Source organism: Entelurus aequoreus, linkage group LG20 (assembly GCF_033978785.1).
Source record: "Entelurus aequoreus isolate RoL-2023_Sb linkage group LG20, RoL_Eaeq_v1.1, whole genome shotgun sequence".
NCBI lineage: Eukaryota > Metazoa > Chordata > Actinopteri > Syngnathiformes > Syngnathidae > Entelurus > Entelurus aequoreus.
The window spans coordinates 2,295,802-2,317,842 of record NC_084750.1 but is presented as its reverse complement, the minus strand read 5'-3'; the positions used below and the strand labels follow the sequence as shown (position 1 = coordinate 2,317,842).

The window sequence follows — 22,041 nt, the reverse complement described above, 5'->3', positions numbered from 1 at the left end:
ACATTTCTATCCTTTCCAGTATTTTATTGGAAAAAAAACAGCATACTGGCAGCATACTTATTTTGATAATTGTTTCTCAACTGTTTGTAAATGTTGCAGTTTATAAATAAAGGTTTGTATATTAAAAAAAACAAAAACCTCTGCGCATGCGCATAGCATATATCCAAAGAATCGATGACTAAATTAATCGCCAACTATTTTTATAATCGATTTTAATCGATTAGTTGTTGCAGCCCTAATATACACACACACACACACACACACACACACACACACACACACACACACACACACACACACACACACACACACACACACACACACACACACACACACACACACACACACACACACACACACACACACACACACACACACACACACACACACACACACACACACACACACACACACACACACAACATACATAAAAAATGCTTGATTTCAGCTAAAATAATAACACGCCTTTAGGTTAGTGTGACATGCTGTTGTTGATGTATTCATGGAGTGCAGATCTTGTTGTGAAATTAGTTTTTTTATGGAGGTTCGTTTGTGTCCCTATTACAAAAGCTTCAGTCTTAATTTACCGGTAGTGAATCTTGCTTTTTGAAGTAGCAGATTTTTTCGACACAAAACACAAAAAAATCTGTTACATGAAAAAAAAAAAACTTTGGTAATAAAAACACAAATTAACCTCCATAGTTTCTGAGATGCTCTGCAATAAATAACCTTAATAAAAGTGTTTTCAAGGCAACTTAACAAATCAATTTAGAATATGACAAACTAAAAGCAGGGTGGCGACTTGTCCAGGGTGTACCCCGCCTTCCGCCCGATTGCAGCTGAGATAGGCTCCAGCGCCCCCCCGCGACCCCGAAGGGAATAAGCGGTAGAAAATGGATGGATGGATGGAAAACACATTTCATCAAAAGACTAAAAGTAAATTAAAAAGTGCTCGATACACTCTGACCAGGCTGCACATTATTAGCACACTTAAATCTAAATATTTGACAGCGAGACTGAAGTTTGTGCATTTGTTTAAAAATAAAAGAAGAACCATAATATATTTTTTAGACCTTTTCATGGTCGTATTTGAGACTTTTTGGATGGCATTGCATTCAAACCGTTGGATTTTTGACATGAAGATTGTGCATGTGTCAAAAATAGCATTTTTACAACCCACTACTTTTTTCCTAAGCTTCATTTGAACCCTGCGGCTTGTAATAATAGCGGCTAAATTATGGATTATTTTTCTGCGTTGACGGCAATAATAAAAATGATTTTAAAAAAAAAACACAGAGGGTGTTTTATTGTTTGTGCTATGGAGTCATCTTTTGGACGAATTTGTCCACTGCAGGTGTCCTTTCATTTAACAGCAGTGTTTTGTTTTTATTTTTTAACCGGAGTTTAGCCGTCCATAGCGGTTCTACTCTTATGGATTCTTCATCCATCACTCCAAGCAATTGTTATAAGTTTTACAATATAACTAAAACAATTCTTACTTAATAAACCGTCCCACGTGTGATGTCTGTAGGAGTGTTTTCATGCATATTTGTACGTGTTATCGTAATGTAATCAAGCTAGCTAATATGCTAACAGGTTTACGAGTGTCTGTATTGTAACCTAATTTACAATGGCATTCTTTTTGTATTGTTTCAGTTTCAAAAACTCCTCAGTAAATTTACCAAAATGTCACCATGGAGTTATTGAGTCCGTTTAGCTGATTGGAGAGCTAGCTTCCGCAGCTAGTGGGTCCATGACGATGACTGACGTTTCGTTTGATCATCCGTTTTACTGCCGTGTTGCAGACACCGTTTGGAAACAATTAAGCTATGTAAATAAACATTTACTCAATATTTCTGTGTAAATAACACATTTTACAACGTATATATATCTGTGGCTTATAGTCCGGTGCGGCTAATATATGGGAAAATATTTATATTCCAAGATTTAGTGGGTGCGGCTTATATATATATATATATATATATATATATATATATATATATATATATATATATATATATATATATATATATATATATACTTGCAGAATTTCACCAATTGCTGGTGAGTCCAAAATAGAATCCCAGCAAAAAAGCAGAGCTCCACTACATAAGAAGGTTTTAACCAAGTTAAGGAAATAATCAAATCAATATGGCCGCCAATCCTTAGATTTTTGTCAATAGAAAATGTTTGAAGCTCACCGAGCGAGGCGGCGTGCAGGAGGCAGTTTCCGTCTCCGGTTGTGGTCAGGGGCAGCAGACTCTGACAGTTTGGAACCACCTTGGTCCACCAGTTGAGCCGCCCTGCAGGCACACAGTTTTTGGTGAGTCCACGTCAAAGCCGGGGTCTCCACACAGGGACGATTTAAGGCTCACCTGCGTGCTCCAGCGCCATCATCATTGACTTCTCGATCAGGTCCCTCTCGGTGACCCTGAAGTCGTCCTGGTACATGCTGAGGTCCGGTAGCTGGAAGGTGAACTCGGGCGTGTTGAGCAGCTGCTCGGCGTTGGTGGTGTGCGTGCATGCTAAGAAGGCGACGGGCGAGCTGCCGCGGGAGGCGGCCCTCGGCTGATGCTTTTCGGGAGCTGCCAAAGAAAGATGTCGATGAGAAACGCCGCAGGTGATACGGGGGCGGGGGGGGTCCTCGTCTAAACCCTCCGGTCCTACGCGGCACTTTGCATTCTCCTACAAAATATGGTCGCTAAGACAACCCTCACTGATTTCCATGAAAGACGAAACTTTGACGAGCAAAGTACATGATACAGGATTTACTTCCACAAACATAAATCTGTTACATCCTGACAACTAGATCTCCTTGTCCATGTTTTCCCGGGATCCCCACTCTTTCCCTAAAATGGTGGAGCGATACACTACAACAGGGGTGTCCAAACTACAGCCTCTTCAATTTCTCCCACAAGACGTCATGAGTTCAACAAAATCGCACCGCGGAGTGCTTTCAAATTAATCTTAAATACCAGGCGGTCTCTGAATGCTACATATTTGCTGTCACCTTGTGGACAATGTGACTAATTCAGATCAGATAAAAGTGTTTTGTATTTGTAGCACAGGTTTTACTTATATGACACAATACCAATAACCTTCCCTAGTCATGGTGCAAAAAAAACAAACTGCAACTAACAAAGGTCAACACACATGGTCACACATAACACAACCTGCTCACTGAACATTGCGGATAAAAATGTCCAAACACCATAAATAAATAAAAATTACACCCATTTAAATGCATTAGCTGTCATGTGTCGCAACGTACTTTAATGTTGCCCAGAGCACAAGGCCAAAACAGACTAAACACTTTTAACCCGTTTGCATGGAATAAATGCTTTTTACAGACAAACCTCTTCATTGACTCATAAATGTTGTTCCAATGTTGGATACTCTTGTTAAACAATGCCAACTTGGCTTACAAACATGGCGTTTTATAGTTATGTTTATTCAGCCATCAACAAATCTAATTGAATGCTTTTTAATGCAACACATTTAATGCTTATTTCCAACTGCAGATATTTGGTAAAGTATTTGCAGTGCTTTACTTTGTCCGCATTTTGTCATGTCACTGCCCTATTCCAAAATGGAATACATTAATTTTTGTCTTCAAAATTCTACACACAATACCCAGTAATGACAATGTGAAAAAAATGTTGATATTTTTGCTAAATAATTCAAAATCAAAAACTAAGATGGACATGAGTATTGAAGCTCAACAGTGAGATCAGGTTCTTCCTGTTTCAACTGATCCTCCTTGAGATGTTCCTACAGCTTCAATGGAGTCCACCTGGGGTAAATTCAGTTGGTTGGAAAGGCACACACCAGTCTATATATAAAAGGTCCCACGCTTGACAGTGCATGGCAGAGCACAAACCAAGCATGAAGTCCAAATAATTGTCTGTAGACATCTGGGACAGGATTGCCACCAGGCACAAATCTGGGGAAGGGTACAGAAAAATATTTGCAGCCTTGAAGGTCCCAATGACCACAGTGGTCTCCATCATCCGTAAATGGAAGAAGTTTGGAACAACCAGGACTCTTCCTAGAGCTGGCAATTGTGGTAAAAGGACCCTAGTCAGGGAGGTGACAAACGACCAGATGGTCACTCTGTCAGAGCTACAGCATTCCTCTGTGGAGAGAGGAGAACCTTCCAGAAAGACAATTCACCAATCAGGCCTATATGGTAGAGTGGCCAGATGGAAGTAATTTCTCAGTAAAAAAAAAAAGCACCTGAAAGACTCTCAAACCATGAAAAACTACATTCTCTGGTCTGATGAGACAAAGATTGAAGTCTTTGGCGTAAATGCCAGGCATCATGTTTGGAGGAAACCAGGCACCGCTCATCACCAGTCAAATACCAGCCCTACAGTGAAGCATGATAGTGGCAGCATCATGCTGTGGGGATGCCTTTAAACTGTTAAAACTAGTGAGGATAGAGGAAAAGATGAATGCAGCAATGAACAGAGACATCCTGGATGAAATCCTTCCCATCCAACCTGATGGAGCTTAAGAGGTGCTGCAAAGAGGATTGGTTGAAACTGCCCTAAGATAGGTGTGCCAAGCTTGTGGCATTGTGTTCAAAAAGACTTGAGGCTGGAATTTCTGCCAAAGGTGCATCAACTAAGTATTGAGCAAAGCCACTGAATACTTATGTACATTACTTTTAATACGTTTGCAAAAACGTTTTCACATTGGCATTATGGGGTATTGTGTTTATAATTTTGATTTGATTGATTCCATTTTGGAATAAGGCTGAAAAATAAAATGTGGAAAAAGTGATGCACTGTGAATACTCTGAATACAGATGCACAGTAAGTCAAAAGCATGCAATAGTCTTTATAGACAAAATTGTAAGCATTTGACAATGATAATGTTGAAAAGTTGACCATAACTGTGGCCAAATTAAGCACCATTGCAATTATAATGTATACGGTAATAATAATAATAATACTACTGCAAATAAGCCTTTCAAACATAATACATGTAGTATTTTAACCATTGTAATTGGAAGGTCAATAACTTAATTATCCTAAATAAGTAAACAAACATGAAATGGAATCTCAATCTCTGTTAGTAAAATTGCATCTCAATAAATATTGAACATCTTCAAGTGCAGTTTTTACCCAGTTGGAAAAAACTGGGTCGGGTGGTTTGTTTTATTGTCTTTTTTTTGTTGCCAATGCCATCACAACATCTGTGCTGATGGGCTCATTATGCTCATTTAGTATGACGATGAAATATTCCCAAAAAGAAACATTTGGCTTTATAATCATATTTGTTGGGTATTAAAATGATTCCCGGGCGCGGCGCCGCTGCTGCCCACTGCTCCCCAAGGGGATGGGTCAAATGCAGAGGACAAATTTCACCACATCTAGTGTGTGTGTGACAATCATTGGTATCTTTAATCTTAATCTTTAATCTTATTTAGCAGTGTTCCTCACTAACGAGACAATTGTATTGTACAATTGCCATTTAAGGCTTTAATTTTTGCAAGATCCATTTAATGACTTTTAGTGCTTCTTAATGACCCGCTGTTATTGGTTGCTTTGCAGAACAAGTGGTAGAACCATAAAAACCTCACAATTAAGGTGGTCTTTGGCCAGCGTATCAGTATTACGTTGCAATAAGTTTTAGGGCTGAATGATCCAAATGTCAATAGCAAGGGCAGTACTCGTACCAGACTGACACCAGCATGACGACATCCATGTTGGTCAGCTTTAGATGCACCGCCCTGACGGTGAGACAACAAAAAACACTCACCAAGCACCACCTGGTCTTGGCGCTGGAGTAAAGGCCGTCCGAGTCCGGCCATCTCCTTTTCGGGAGGCAGGTACATCCTCTCCTCTGGGAGGAAGTACGGCAAGCTCCCAGCATGCACCGCTTGCAGCTGTTCAAAGTCACTGAGGGCCGCGCTCAAGTCCCACTTCTTGCCTGCACGGAGGAAAGACCCGCTCACACTTTCGGCTGCGCGCTTTGCTTTGCTTTTTCACCGGGAGCACAGAAATTGGTCGTAAATAACACCTTTTATGCTGTCAACAAACAAGGTACAGAACAACACACGCGTGCACTCATACATATAAACACAGTGCCACCAATATTTACAGAACATGAGCTTGTTCCTAAACTCCAGGGAAGAGTTTGATCCAATCTGGTTTAAACTAGTAAACATTACTATCGGCAACACTAGTGCTAATGCTAACTAGGGCTGCACGATTAATCGAGGTTTCAATTAATGACTGAAATGTCGGCCAATCACAATTGTTAAACCTCGCAATTATTCGCTTCAAACAGGGAGAAAGGGGTCTCACTATGTGCATCGCGTTTATTTAACAGTAGGATTGACTGAACACAGTGAGCCCTCTTTTCACTCATTCACAATCTTTGTCTCGGTGGGCGGAAAGAGATTCAGTGAGACCGCACACACGGGAAGCACGGTTCCTCGCCAGTGAGAAGTTCCGCAAAGTAACAAACATTAGGAGGGAAAAAAAATATGATTATAAATCCAAAAGTCATGTTGTGGTAATACTGCAGCTTCAAAATAGATGGGCAATATGAGCCCATCAACACGGACAAAGGCGTAAAAATTACCAAATCACGAGATGGCAACAAAGAGTACACTTTAAAAGGGGAACTGCATTTATTTTGGGAATTTTGCCTATCATTCACAATCATCACGTAAGACAAGAACACATTTGTGTTCCTTTTTGTATGTATTCTAAATATTAAATAAATGTGATCAAAAGTCAGCTTACAATGGAGTCGCTCTATTCTGCCTATAATGCACTTAAAAAAAACATACTGTACATGATGTAAGTATATACATGATGTAAGTATATATGTAATGTAGTAACATTTATAATAACATTTAATGTTGACGTAATTTGATCATTTCAAGGTTACGCGGCGCATTAATTTCAAAGACTTTCACTTTTTATTTCAACAACATGACTGATTATTACCCACAGCAGACTTCAAGAGAACCAACAATCATAACAAAACATTACTTACTGTACAGCGTCTGCTGTCAATGGGATGCACGACTGCTATGACGTTCCTATGTTCCCATTTAGGTGAAGAAGCGTGGAAGCGTCTTTTCGTGTCGTTCTCGCCATATCCGGGTCTAAATTGGCTGTCATAGTGTACCAATTTGTCGCAATACGTCCTCAGCCTTCTACTATCCAAGTGCGAGGCATGATTTATAATCTAGGACAGTGGTCACCAACCTTTTAGAGCCAAAGATCCCTGGTCTCAACCAAAAAAAACTAAGCAAGATCTAACCCTGCGTCAACTATATATATATAAACATCATATTTTAACATGCTTTATTTTTTGTTTTTGTTTTTTAAAGACAAAGCTTTGTACTGTTATTGGTTGATGTTTAGTTTTTTTCCTCATTGTGCTGTTTTCCCAATTTTTGCTGGTGTTTTTTGTAATGTGGCCAATGACAAACGAGTCACGGACCACAGATGGCCCCTGTGCCCCACTTTGGGCACCCCCAACTTTAGAAGCTAACTGTTTATGGCCACCACAGTCTTAGTACTGTAGTATATTTGTTCATCCTTTGGTCACATATGGCACGCGAGTCAGATTACGTCAGAACAGGAAGTAGTAAAATCAGCTGTTCACCAGGCGTGTTTTTCCTGTGTGACTAAGAGGGGATAAACGGGGACATATATTACTGCCTTTGCACAAGTCAATGTTTAGTTTTGTACGCACAGTCAATCAACACAAAAACCGTACTTTGGAGCAATGTTCACAGACGCCAGGATCTGGCTTGTTAGCTTCCCGTCGCAGGCGAGCGATGATGGTCGTTCACTCGTGGTGGAGCTAGAAAATGTCCGATGCGTTGCAACAGTCGATGACTTTTGTGCACGTCAAGCCGTGCGCGTTTGTGAGACGAGCAGGTGCAGTGCGTAGCCACCCTCCAGGTGTGTGGCCGCGGTGTCGAGAGCGGCGGATGTGTGGCTGAAGAGAGAGAGTCGAGGCGTGCGGGCATGTTCAGGAAGAGTGATCGCTGATGTCATATTAATATATTATTTTTTTCTAATATTTTCGCGGTCGACCAATAGGGTCCCAAAGATCGAGTGGTCGATCGCCGGGTTGACGACCCCTGATCTACAACAAACTTCCACGAGCAAGGAAGCAGCTTACCACTCTTATCATGTCAACATAGACACTTAAGCTAGTGATCACGACGCCGCTAAAAGTAGTTCCTCTGCGTTAGCGCTTATAATACCAATATCACTAATACTTGTGAATATTCAGGTCACCAAATGTAACCTGCGCTTTTTGAATGGTTTTTTATTGGGTTTTATGGGCGGAATAGAGGACCTCCTATTAGCTACGGTGTAAGTGAACTTTTATTTATGAGTTCAGAATGCATTAAAAAAAAAACATCCATCGTTTTGTCTCTCTTAATGATTGTGAACGATAGGCAAAAATCCCCAAAAAGTGCAGATCCCCTTTAAGATATTTATTTGAGTTAAATTTTTTGCTTAAAGAAATGAGTCCATTTTATTATTTCTTTATTTTTTATTTTTTATTCAGGATAACAAAGTTATTTACCTACCAATTACAGTACAACTTAATGTTGTACTGTACTGGTAAAACTTTCTACAGGAATGAGAAATAAAAGTTGATCTTTTTAAATGGTTACTTGCATTATTATTATATATTATGATTACGTTATAAATACTGTATAGTTTTTATCGATTATTTTTTTCAGTTTAAGAGCGTGATGTAGACCAAGGGTGTCCAAACTTTTTGACTTCGGGGCCCCATTGGGCTTAAAAAATTTGGCCGGGGGCTGAAAGCCGACTGCATGTAAAGTAACATACATATGAGTACATATTATTAAATTAACAAAATGGATACATTATTAATAATTATTATAATTGGATATTAAAAGTATGTGAAAGTTCGACTCCTACCTTGTTTAATCAATCAGAAATATTAAGCAGATAGTCAAACTTGGATAAGTGTGGAGAGACTGTTTTGCATTTTTCCCATCATGCATTGTAGTGGATTTAAATGGATGTGATTTTTTTTATGTTGATTGGACATTTTTTTTATAATATTCACAAAGGTTGTGTCATGTGTGACAATGTGTGTTGACTTTTTGTGCTGATTTTTTTTTCCTACACCACGACTAGGGAAGGTTGTTTGGATTAGGTCATACAAGTAAATGCTGTACTGTTTTTCTTTCAAGTATAATGGTTGAGGTACTTTTGTTGGCCAAAAGGACAAAAGGGCAGCTATTTGTGTATGATACAGTATGTATACACCGCTTCCTGCCACGGTTTACTGCACTCGTGCAGTTTCGCGTGCCAAATTGAAGACGCCGTTGGGCCGCACTTTGCCCACGGGCAGTAGTTTGGACACCCGTGATGTGAACAAAAGCTGTGAGTCTGCCTGCATAAAGTCAAATATTTTTGCGTGTTGTTCTGATGTGCGGCACCTTGATACAAGAATATGACGATTGACAGTCTAAAAATAACATGTCTTTTTTTACTCCCAATTCCCACACTTTTATGCATTTATACGTATAAAATATAAAAATTACAAAACCAATCACAATCGCAATTTTTGAAAAAAAAAAGGCAAATAGGTTTTTCCACAGAATCGTGCAGCCCTAATGCTAACGCTAGCTGTTGCCTTCTGGCAGTTATCTCACTTTTTCTCTCGCCAATTTCCTCTCCCGCCACAACTTCCCCTTTAAAAAGTTTTTCACCAGACACTACGTAAGTCCACTTCGCCGCAGCGCTCCAGTACCCAACTGATAGCCACTAGCTATTGGTGCAGCTGAGGCTTCTCACACCTGACCACGAGATTTCGGTGCACGTGCAAAAATATTACACTGCTTTATAGATTTCTTTCAGGAGCAAAATTCAAATGAAAGGGTTGAGATCCATTTTTATTTTATCTATTTGTCGTCTCCACCCTTACATTAGGTACACCTGTACAAACGAAACCCACACGTGTGACGCACCTTCTAGCAGGTCTCTGGCCAATCCTGGTTCTGCTCCCGTGTTCTTGACAAAGTGGCTCAGGACTGTGTCCATATCCACGGTCATGCGATCATGAATTCGCACGTGGGCGCTCCGCCTCCAGTGGGAGAAAAAAAAAATTCAATAGCGGGAGGGGGCGGAGGAGTCTAGTGGGGGACGGCGCGGCAAGCGACGGGAGGTTCGCTACAGGCGCACCTGGAATGACAACAAAAACAAAGTTAGTTTGTTTGGAAATGGACGTAAAAGCCAAAGAAAAAGACAACAAAAAGACAAATTCATGGCGGTGCTGAATACAAACTTTCAATTAATCAATAGCCTTAATTTAGCCAGCTAAAACTCATTGAGAGTAAACTCGCTTTTCCAAGAGTGACCTGGCCAAGAGGGCAGCAAAACAAAAAGGTACAGAAATACATGTAAACAACAAAAACAGCAGCAGTATATATGTTAATATATATAAATTAATTATTTACATATATTAACAACAAAAGAGGAGAAATATAAACTTAGATGAAAATCTCATTTAAAACATCTGTATGCTCGTACAACACTTAAAACCTTTAGTATATCAGTATGTGGAATTAAATTATGGAACGGATTAACCAAATAAATCAAACAAAGCAACAAAATGATTCCGTTTAAGAGACTGTTCAAACTACAAGTGTTCACAAAGTACACAGAACAAGAATTATCTTGAACCTTTTTTTTCCCCTTTTTTTTTTATGTGACAAAGATTATTTATGTATTTAATATTTGTATGTTTACTATGGTATATTATTTATTTATTTGTTCACTGTTCTGTTACAGAGAACAAGGAATTTGGATAAAATTGTTATGGTATGAAAAGGGGTAGGATAAGCTCCAATGAAACAATCGGAACTGTGATGCATTACATTGTATCGTATGCATGTTTGAAATAAACTGAAACTGAACTGAACTGAACATAAACCATGTGATAGGTCAAAACAATGTATGCAATGTTTCAGTAAAAACAACTTACAATGCCTAATAGGAACAGTTTCTCAATCCTTTAAAATGGCCTGAAATTCCCCCAAAGTGATCAGCTCAGGGAACTTCAGATCCTTTTGTAAGTTATTCCATGACCAGTAATCGTTTTTAACAGGAATTTAGGGTCAAAAATGACATTTCAAGCATCTGTATGCCAATTATGGCAGCATAATTAATTGTTAAAAGATTGCGATCTTGATTCACACACATACAGGTACGTGATGTCATTTTTCAAAATGGACCATTCTTGACATGCTGGTTGCTGCTCTTTTTTTTTGGAATTTTGCCTATCACTGACAATCCTTATGAGACAAGAACACTTCTTTTTTTTTGCATTCTAATTTGTAATAATCGGCTCATTCTAGGTGGCTGGCAATGGGAGTCATCCATTGTATTGCGCCCATAAAGTCCCCTAAAAACATTTAAAAAGCGCCAACAATACTCCTTTTACACGCCATGACCTGAATATTAACAAGTATTAGCAATATTGCTATTATAAGTGGTGACGCAGAGAAACTACTTTTAGTGAGGATGTGATTACAGAAAGCTAACTATCTTATGTTGCTATATTGACAAATTGAGCCGCTGCATCGCCTCAGAGTTGGTGAAAGTTAATTCTAGATTATAAATCATGCCTCTCACCTGGATAGTAGACGGTTGTGGACATAAACTTACAAGTTGGTCAACTTTGACATCCAACTTAGACCTGGAGATGGCCAGAAAGACACGAAAAGACGCTCGTTTTTTTTTTAACCCTTTGCAAGGATTATGTTTAATTCTTCGCGTAAACGGGAAGATAAAAACATCCCCTCAGTCTTTATCCCAGTGAGAGCAGACATTGTACAGTATAATTTGTCCTAAAGTAGTCTTTGTTGTCTCTCATCAAGTCTGCCATGGTTAGTAGTGTTGTTGTTGTTGAAGGGAAAAGTGAACATTGTGATGAGTCTATGAAATGAATGCTTAAAATGATCAAAATATGTAAATATTACGTGTTATTATGAATGTTACTACATTACATATATACTTACAGCATGTATATAAAACCTTAATGGAGTTTTTTGGTTGTTTTAGTGCACTTCATAGGCAGAATTGGGCAACTCCAATTACCCCTCTGTTAGTGCCGGGTTTGTCCCTGACAGTTTGGTTATGTTTTAGTTTTTCCTCTGTGTTTGTCTTTATTTCCAGTCAGCGCTTTTATTTTGGGTGTTTTCCTGCACCAATCCTGCCTTCTCGGCATCTTGGGGTTCATCACCAACACACCGTGACAGAATACTCCAGCCTAACACGAACCCCGCGGAGATTTCGATGGCAGAGAGGCTTAACAATGCTTTAACATTGATGGCCGGATCGAGGAAATGCTTTGCCTCTTTTTGTAATCCCTCCCACCCATCTCTGTCACAGTGTGTTGGTGACGAACCCCAAGATATAAAGAAGGCAGGATTGGTGCAGGAAAACACCCAAAATAAAAGCGCTGACAGGAAATAAAGACAAACACAGAGGAAAAACTAAAACATAACCAAACTGTCAGGGACAAACCTGACAGTTAGCTGACTTTTGCTAACGTTTATTTAAGATTCAGAATGCATAACAAAGAAAAACATGTGTTCTTGTCTTACATTAAGATTGTTAATTAATTTTGGGCAAAATTCCCTAAAAAAGAACAGTTCCCCTTTATAGACCAACAACACATTTTTGGCCTTCACAATAAAAGCACTGCACGCTAAATCCCGTCTGACAAAATAAGGGTCTCAGTCAAACAGCAAAGCATGTTTTTTGCACATTTGCTAAGTTCTGTAATTATCTTGGTTTTGAGTGATAATTGATATGTTGCGCGTTGTATTTTATTTTGTTAAATGTGGTCCTGAACATTTTTTATTTACATTATTTCAAGTGCAAGTCAGTTCAACTTTCTTGTCACAAAGTCATGAAGATAAAATACATTGTTTTTAAACAAAATTGATACCGAGTTGGTACTGTATAATGCATATGTTCCTTGACTGCACTTAAATGTAGAATATATGTAGAATATATTTATACTATTCCTATATTATATATATATATATAATATATTATACATATTATATTATTATTATTGTCTATTGTGAGCGAACTGTGGGGCTGAATTTCCCCCAGGGATCAATAAAGTACTTTCTATTCTATTCTACTGGTATAAGTAAAAATGTAAACGATACCGTCCCACTGGAACATGTGACAAAAAAAGGTTTTCAAATTTGTAATCATTTTGGAATCAAGTCAGACAATAAACAATCTGAAGTGCATTTATAGTTTGTGTCACTGTTTTTGCCTCTCAAGGCAACACTGCAAATCCTCACCCGACACCACAAAGAACAAGGCAAAAGAAAAAACTAAGACAACCATGTGCTATGCAACACGACGCCTACCTATAAATCATGCCGGAGAATTGTGATCTCAATTCTTTTTATGCCAGAATGTTGCTGACACAGCACTATAATAAACATTCAGCATATCAATACGTGGAGTAAAAATGAGGAGGGGGGAAGTTGAAGGAACAGAAAAGGGTATGTTTGAACAAAGTACAGGAACTGAAGGAGGCTTAGGGCCGCGATATGACCACATTGGAAATCAATTCGCCAATTGCCCTCTGGGAACAAAAAAAGTGCGCGGCAGCAAATGACGAATAGGGACTGGAAGGCGGGATCAATGCGCACACATTACCATGACTGAGAGAGCGACAATCAATGCACAGCTCGGAAAGGAGACGTGTTTATGGAGACAGGGCTGCGCCATCCTGCGAGAAAATGGCAATCACAATTTCGTTGCTTAGATTTGAGATCAGGATTGTCCGGGACCAGTTTTTCACACACACACATCTCAGCACCAGGTGTTTATGTTTTAAAGAAACCTCAAATGGTGGTCCTTCATGGGAGATCCCGGAAGGAAAATTGGGAACTTTCTAAATAAAAATGACTACCGTATTTTTCGGACTGTAAGTCGCAGTTTTTTTCATAGTTGGCCGGGGGTGCGACTTATACTCAGGAGCGACTTGTGTGTGAAATTATTAACACATTACCGTAAAATATCAAATGATATTATTTAGTTCATTCACGTAAGAGACTAGACGTATAAGATTTCATGGGATTTAGCGATTAGGAGTGAGATTGTTTGGTAAACGTATAGAACAGGGGTCACCAACGCGGTGCCCGCAGGCACCAGGTAGCCCGTAAGGACCAGATGAGTAGCCCGTCGGCCTGTTCTAAAAATAGCTCAAATAGCAGCACTTACCAGTGAGCTGCCTCTATTTTTTAAATTGTATTTATTTACTAGCAAGCTGGTCTCGCTTTGCCCGACATTTTTGATTCTAAGAGAGACAAAACTCAAATAGAATTTGAAAATCCAAGAAAATATTTTAAAGACTTGGTCTTCACTTGTTTAAATAAATTCATTCTTTTTTTTAACTTTGCTTCTTATAACTTTCAGAAAGACAATTTTGGAGAAAAAATACAACCTTAAAAATGATTTTAGGATTTGTAAACACATATACCTTTTTACCTTTTGAATTCCTTCCTCTTCTTTCCTGACAATTTAAATCAATGTTCAAGTAAATTTATTTTTTTTATTGTAAAGAATAACAAATACATTTTAATTTATTTCTTCATTTTAGCTTCTGTTTTTTCGACGAAGAATATTTCTTCAAACTTATTATGATTAAAATTCAAAAAAATTATTCTGGCAAATCTAGAAAATCTGTAGAATCAAATTTAAATCTTATTTCAAGTTTTTTTTAATTCCTTTTAAAATTTTTGTTCTGGAAAATCTAGAAGAAATAATGATTTGTCTTTGTTAGAAATATAGCTTGGTCCAATTTGTTATTTATTCTAACAAAGTGTAGATTGGATTTTAACCTATTTAAAACATGTCATCAAAATTCTAAAATTAATCTTAATCAGGAAAAATTACTAATGATGTTCCACAAATTCTTTTTTTAAGTTTTTCTCTTCTTTTTTTCGGTTGAATTTTGAATTTTAAAGAGTCGAAATTGAAGATAAACTATGTTTCAAAATTTAATTGTCATTTTTTTCGTGTTTTCTTCTCTTTTAAACCGTTCAATTAAGTGTAAATATCATTAATTATTAATAATAACATAGAGTTAAAGGTCAATTGAGCAAATTGGCTATTTCTGGCAATTTATTTAAGTGTGTATCAAACTGGTAGCCCTTCGCATTAATCACTACCCAAGAAGTAGCTCTTGGTTTCAAAAAGGTTGGTGACCCCTGGTATAGAATGTTCTATATGTTATAGTTATTTGAATGACTCTTACCATAATATGTTACGTTTACATACCAGGCACATTCTCAGTTGGTTATTTATGCGTCATATAACGTACACTTATTCAGCCTGTTGTTCACTATTCTTTATTTATTTTAAATTGCCTTTCAAATGTCTATTCTTGGTGTTGAGTTTTATCAAATAAATTTCCCCAAAAAATGCGACTTATACTCCAGTGCGACTTATATATGTTTTTTTCCTTCTTTATTATGCATTTTCGGCCGGTGCGACTTATACTCCGGAGCAACTTATACTCCGAAAATACCGTAATAAGTTTGAAAATAATCCATCATGTCAAAAAGATGGCTCCCTCACTCGATTGTACATTCACGCACTTTTTTGTTTTTTAAAAGAAAAAAAAAAACAAAAACTGAATTTTCTTTTTTTGTCCTGTCCAGCCACCGGGTGTTTACGTTTTAAAGAAACGTCTAATGGTGGTCCTTCATGGGAGGTCCCGGAAGGAAAATTGGGAACTGTCTAAATAAAAACTACTAAAAAGTTTGAAAAGAATCCACCATGACAAAAAGATGGGTCGCTCACTCGATTGTACATTCATGCACTTTTTTTTTTTTTTTTTTAAAGAAGAAAAAAATTACTTTGTATTTTTTGTCCTGTCCAGCCACTCAGGCAAAGTATATTGTTGATGTAGATATCTATATATGCTGTACACATTTACTTTAGGAAAGAAAAGTGTTGGATACTTCTCTTGTTATTTTTGTATTTGACTTTATTAAATGTTTGAGTAGAATTTTATTAAACAAAACCAGTTTTCTTTTAAGATTTGCGTCAGCCTGCGACATATAGTCATTTTGATAGTAGGCTAATATAGACACATCATTTGTTGCCTTCATTATAACACTTATATAAGGCGTTTCATTTTTTGCAGTTCCAGACAGATTCGTTTTTTGTATTTTTGGTCCAATATCGCCTCTTTCAACATTTTGGGTTGCCGACCCCTGGGTTAAAGATACTGCACAGCTGCGCTCCCACAACAATCAACACACCTGATGCTGAGGAGAGCTACCCTGCCTTCTTAAGCCAGCGTGTCCTGCGTTCCAGTGCCAGAACGTAGCTACTTGTACCAGTACAGTAAGCCTTACACGTCTCTAGCTTCCTTGCCTATGTGCTTCCTCGCTCTTTGTGTTTCCCCTCCTTTGTGCTCATCGTGTCTTGTCATGTGTCGTCATCCAGCAGCCCCTTCGTCATTCCCTGGTTTCGAGCTGTGTGTCTTGTCTTCCCGGATCCCCTCCGGACTTCCTGCTGCCTTCCCGGATCTCGACCTCATGCCTGCCCCCGACAACGACGCCGCGCTCCATCCCCTGAGCACTTGCCTACCCTCCGAGCCTGTCTTGCCCTTTCTGGACTTCTGCATCAATCTCAACACCACCCGATAACACTCTACATATAATCACTTCACATAGTCACACTATATATATTTGGATTAATCACACACATCATCCTTGTATATTAATAAACATGCTGCCTCCGTATCGTCTCCTTCTCCACTGTACCGTGACACATCCCTAACCCTACATTTAAATCTCCATTTAAAAGTAACACTTATTTATAAGTTGTCTGTATCAACCTTCAGAAGCAGGAAGTGATTGGCTTCCTACTATAATTTGCATGTACAAATTTCCAAGGATGCTTGAGTTAGAAAATGTGTCGGGTTAGGACTTTTTTTGGGCCTCTGCCAACAGTCATCTATTCCCATCCTTCTTGCGGCTCATGTGGCGCTCCCACCTCGCCTCTGACTCAGTGACCCTGCTTCGCCTGAGTCACCCGTTGACCTCGGTTGCGTCCCGCCATCACGCTGCCTCCCCACCCGGGCTGGTGTTGGGATGACCGACGTACTCGAGGGCGAAAGGGGACTTGGCGGACTCGTTCTAGAGCAGGGATGTCCAAAGTGGGGCCCGCGGGCCTCATTTCGTTTGGCCCGCCAAAGAGTACCGTATTTTCCACACCATAAGCCGCACCTAAAAACCACAAATTTTCTCAAAAGTTGACAGTGCGGCTTATAACCCGGTGCGCCTTGTATATAGATTAATATTAATATTTATTTTCATAAAGTTTAGGTCTCGCAACTACGGTAAACAGCCGCCATCCTTTTTCCCCGTAGAAGAGGAAGCGCTTCTTCTACTGTAAGCAACCGCCAAGGTGAGCACCCGCCCCCGTAGAAGAAGAAGCGCACGGATATTACGTTTCATTTCATTTGTGTGTTTCTGTAAAGACCACAAAATGTTGATATTCCTGTGAACCGCACTGTGGATACAACGGGAGCACGTACGGTGAATATTCGCACCACAGGGAATGAGAAGTCGTCCTTCACTGTGGTTCTAGCTTGCCATGCTATTGGCCAGAAACTTCCACCCATGGTGATATTCAAAAGGAAGACCTTGCCAAAAGAGAACTTTCCAGCCGGCGTCATCATAAAAGCTAACTCGAAGGGATGGATGGATGAAGAAAAGATGAGCGAAGAGACCGGGTGACTTTTTTCACGCAGCTCCGTCCCTGTTGATCTACGACACAGATGGTGTCAAAAAACAAGTGAAGCACACCGAAGAAGAATAATTCGAGGGATTTGTGGATGAGTAATAACTTCAGAAAGTGAGCTTTAAATGTTTATTTTGTGTGTTGTGTGACATTAACGTTCGAGCAACGTTGAGTTATTGATGTTGCTATTGCTCTGCACTATTTTGAGTGTTACTATTTTTGTGATTGCACTTTTGCACATTACATTTTGGGAGTGAACAGAGTTGTTAGAACGCTGGTTTGTAATATATTATTAAAGTTTGACTGACCTACCTGACTGTTTTTTTGACATTCCCTTTAGCGCAGCGTAGGTGCGGCTAATAACACGGGGCGGCTAATAGGTAAACAAAGTTTTGAAATATGCCATTCATTGAAGGTGCGGCTTACAACACGGGGCGGCTTATGGTGCGGAAAATACGGTAACTAGCAAATGTAGCGCATATTCATGCTGACCTTTTTCAAGCTGCACATCTATGGCATGTCCACAAGGCTGAACTGTAAAGGAGTTGGAAGATTTGACTGCACTAACCTGGCAGCTCAGTCGCCTGAAATGTACTTTAAAATCATCAGTGGGAACATTTTCCATTTACAGTAATGCACTGTGAAAAAAGAGATCACCTTATACACAGGTGGGTGAAAAACAGAATGCACTCTTACAAAGCAACCACCTTATACACAGGTGTGTGAAAAACAATATACTATTACAAAGCAACCACCTTATACACAGGTGTGTGAAAAACAATGTACTATTACAAAGTGACCACCTTATACACAGGTGTGTAAAAAACAGGTGTACTATTAAAAAATGACCACCTTATACAGAGGTGTGTGAAAAACAGAATGTACTATTAAAATGTGACCACCTTATACACTGGTGTGTGAAAAACAGAATGTACTATTACAAAGTGACCATAAAAAAAAAAGCCAAACAAATCCCAAATGGCTCCTACGTGTTAGCTGATGGTATTTTTCACACATTTCATGACTACTCGTCATCTAAAAGGTCGTGTGACAAGCACAGAAGGTGCTAATGCTAATGCTAGCCAGCTGTTGTTGACATGACCACTGCTGCTAGGGATTGTAGCATCTTAAACATCCTCATTGCTCCCTTAAAGATTAATTAACAGCTTCTCATGCTGTAGTTATTCAAAATATTAATAACTGAAGCACCCTTGAGTGCTTTATTTTTTACTTTAAATCATGTCAACCCAAAGCACGTATAGCTATATTGTTATGTTACACCATTTTTATGCTTTGACTTGAAACACTAGACAACATTTTTAATGCTGTACTGGATCAATAAATGTAGGATTTTTGCATTTAATTCAAGGGTCAGAGATTTAGTATACATTTTTAAACTCTTATTTTATAAGATACAGTGCATCCGGAAAGTATTCACAGCGCTTCACTTTTACCGCGTTTTCTTATATTACAGCCTTATTCCAAATTTGAATCAAATTATTTGATCCTCACAATTGTACAGACAATACCTCAAAATGAAAAGTATTTTTATTTTGCAGATTTATTTAAAAAAAACGAATGCCAGGCGTCATGTTTAGAGGAAGTAAAGTGAATTATATTTATATAGCACTTTTCTCAAAGCGCTTTTACATAGTGAAACCCAATATCTAAGTTACATTTAAACCAGTGTGGGTGGCACTGGGAGCAGGTGGGTAAAGTGTCTTGCCCAAGGACACAATGGCAGTGACTAGGATGGCGGAACCTGGAACCCTCAAGTTGCTGGCACGGCCACTCTACCAACCGAGCTATACTGCCCAAGGAAACCAGGCACCGCTCATCACCAGGCCAATACCATCCCTATAGTGAAGCATGGTGGTGGCAGCATCATGCTGTGGGGATGGGAGACTAGTCAGGACAGAGGGAAAGATGAATGCTGCAATGTACAGAGACATCCTGGATGAAAACCTTCCCATCCAACCTGATGGAGCTTGAGAGGTGCTGCAAAGAGGAATGGTTGAAAGTGCCCAAAGATAGCTGTGCCAAGCACTTGAGGCTGGAATTGCTGCCAAAAGGTGCATTAAAAAAGTATTGAGGAAAAAGTTTGAATACATTTGGATCCTGTTTGTGGACTTCAGCTCTGCCTTCAACACCATCCTCCCTGGACTGCTACGAGACAAGCTCTACCAGCTCAGCGTGCCCGACTCCCTCTGCAGTTGGATTAATGACTTCCTGACAGACCGAAGACAGCACGTACGGCTGGGGAAGATTGTCTCGGACAGTCGAACCACAAACACTGGTACTCCTCAGGGCTGTGTACTCTCCCCCTGGCTCTTCTCCCTGTATACAAACTGCTGCACCTCCAGTCACCAATCAGTAAAACTGCTCAAGTTTGCGGATGACACCACCCTCATCGGGCTCATCTCGAATGGCGATGAGTCCGCCTACAGGAGAGCGGTGGACCGGCTGACGTCCTGGTGCAGCCTCAACAACCTGGAGCTGAACGCCCAGAAAACAGTGGAGATGATCATGGACTTCAGGAAAGTCACAGCCCCACCATCCCCCCTCACCCTGATTGACTCTCCCACCCCCGTCCCCATTGTGGACTCCTTCCGTTTCTTGGGCACCACCATCACCCAGGACCTCAAGTGGGAGCTGACCATCAGCTCCCTCATCAAGAAGGCCCAGCAGAGGATGTACTTCCTGCGGCAGCTGAGGAAACTTAAGGTGCCGACCGAGATGCTGGTGCAGTTTTACTCAGCCATCATAGAGTCCATCCTGACCTCCTCCATCACAGTGTGGTTCCCCGGCGCCACAGTCCAGGATAAGAATAGACTGCAGCGCATCGTACGTGCTGCTGAGAAGGTGATTGGCTGCAAGCTCCCATCCCTCCAGGACTTGTTCTCCTCCAGGACCAGGAGGCGTGTGGGTCGGATCACAGCTGACTCTTCTCACCCTGGACACACACTATTCTCCCCTCTCCCCTCAGGCAGGAGACTACGCTCCATCCAGACCCACACCTCCCGCCACCTGAACAGTTTTTTCCCCTAGGCCATCAGGCAAATGAACAATAACTCCTAACAGCAGCTCCTTGAATTCCTTGAATTCCTTCTAAGTCTATCTGATAGCTCAGTCACAGCTCTTTTTATTACCAAATATGTGTTGTATGGGTTTTATGTCTCCCCTCTCCCCTCAGGCAGGAGACTACGCTCCATCCAAACCCACACCTCCCGCCACCTGAACAGTTTTTTCCCCTCGGCCATCAGGCAAATGAACAATAACTCCTAACAGCAGCTCCTTGAATTCCTTGAATTCCTTCTAAGTCTATCTGATAGCTCAGTCACAGCTCTTTTTATTACCAAATATGTGTTATATGTGTTTTATGTCGCACGTTTGCACCAAGAAAAAATTCCTAGTTTGTGAACCCGTTCTCAAACAATGGCAATAAAACTATTCTGATTTAAAAAAACTAAACTTGTCACATTGTCATTATGGGGTATTGTGTGTAGAATTTTGAGTACACAAATTAATGTATTCCATTTTAGAATAAGATTTTAACACAACAAAAAGTGAAGAGCTGCTAATACTTTGCTATTTGTGTAGGAACCACAACTGATAAATGGTAATAATGTCATTTCATGAACCCTTCCCACCTTTAGTAACAATTGGGACTTTCAAAAGGACGGAAAATGTGGAATTACAAGAAAAGTGTTGGGAATGTGTAGAATTGTTGACTAGATTCTCCAGAATAAGCCGCACGATTTGATGCTGGAACGGCTTGTGTGGAGTTCTGGGAAATGTGACAACTCGAACATCTGAATGTCCTGAAGGACATGGATGTTTTGACACTCAAGGAGAGAGTCGACCATAAGAATGAAATTGTTTTTTTTTTGCACAAAACCATTTCTCCCAAGCGTGCAATAAAAAGGTTCGACACAAAGAGGAGCGGCGGTGGCGGGAGGCTCTTACGTAACAGGAGCTGCTGACCACACGTGGGAGAAAGGCCGGGATCAAGGCGGGCAGACGAGAGGTCACCTCGGCCTAGCAAGGCTGCCAAGGGTCACCTGACTGCTGAGGGGCCAGCCTTCGGATGATTGAAGAAGGGAAGGAAAGCGCTCACTTTTTATCCGAACGAGTCAATCTATGCATAAAGGATCTGATTTTCCCACGTGTGCGCAGAGTCTGACTTCAAGTAGTCCTATTATGGTTTGTCTCTACATTCAAG

General features: G+C 39.9%; 1 protein-coding gene across 1 annotated transcript in view; it reads right to left on the bottom strand.

Annotated features, from left to right (window-relative positions):
• LOC133636376 (oxysterol-binding protein-related protein 10-like) overlaps positions 1 to 22,041 on the bottom strand; it is a 75,087-nt gene that overhangs the window by 20,453 nt on the left and 32,593 nt on the right. Inside the window, exons 2-5 of the mRNA XM_062030370.1 lie at positions 9,995 to 10,208; positions 5,767 to 5,937; positions 2,376 to 2,585; positions 2,202 to 2,303 (exon numbers count right to left, since the gene is read on the bottom strand). Coding sequence (XP_061886354.1) covers positions 2,202 to 2,303; positions 2,376 to 2,585; positions 5,767 to 5,937; positions 9,995 to 10,079 — 568 coding nt within the window. The 5' untranslated portion in view covers positions 10,080 to 10,208. The remainder of the gene's footprint in view (positions 1 to 2,201; positions 2,304 to 2,375; positions 2,586 to 5,766; positions 5,938 to 9,994; positions 10,209 to 22,041) is intronic.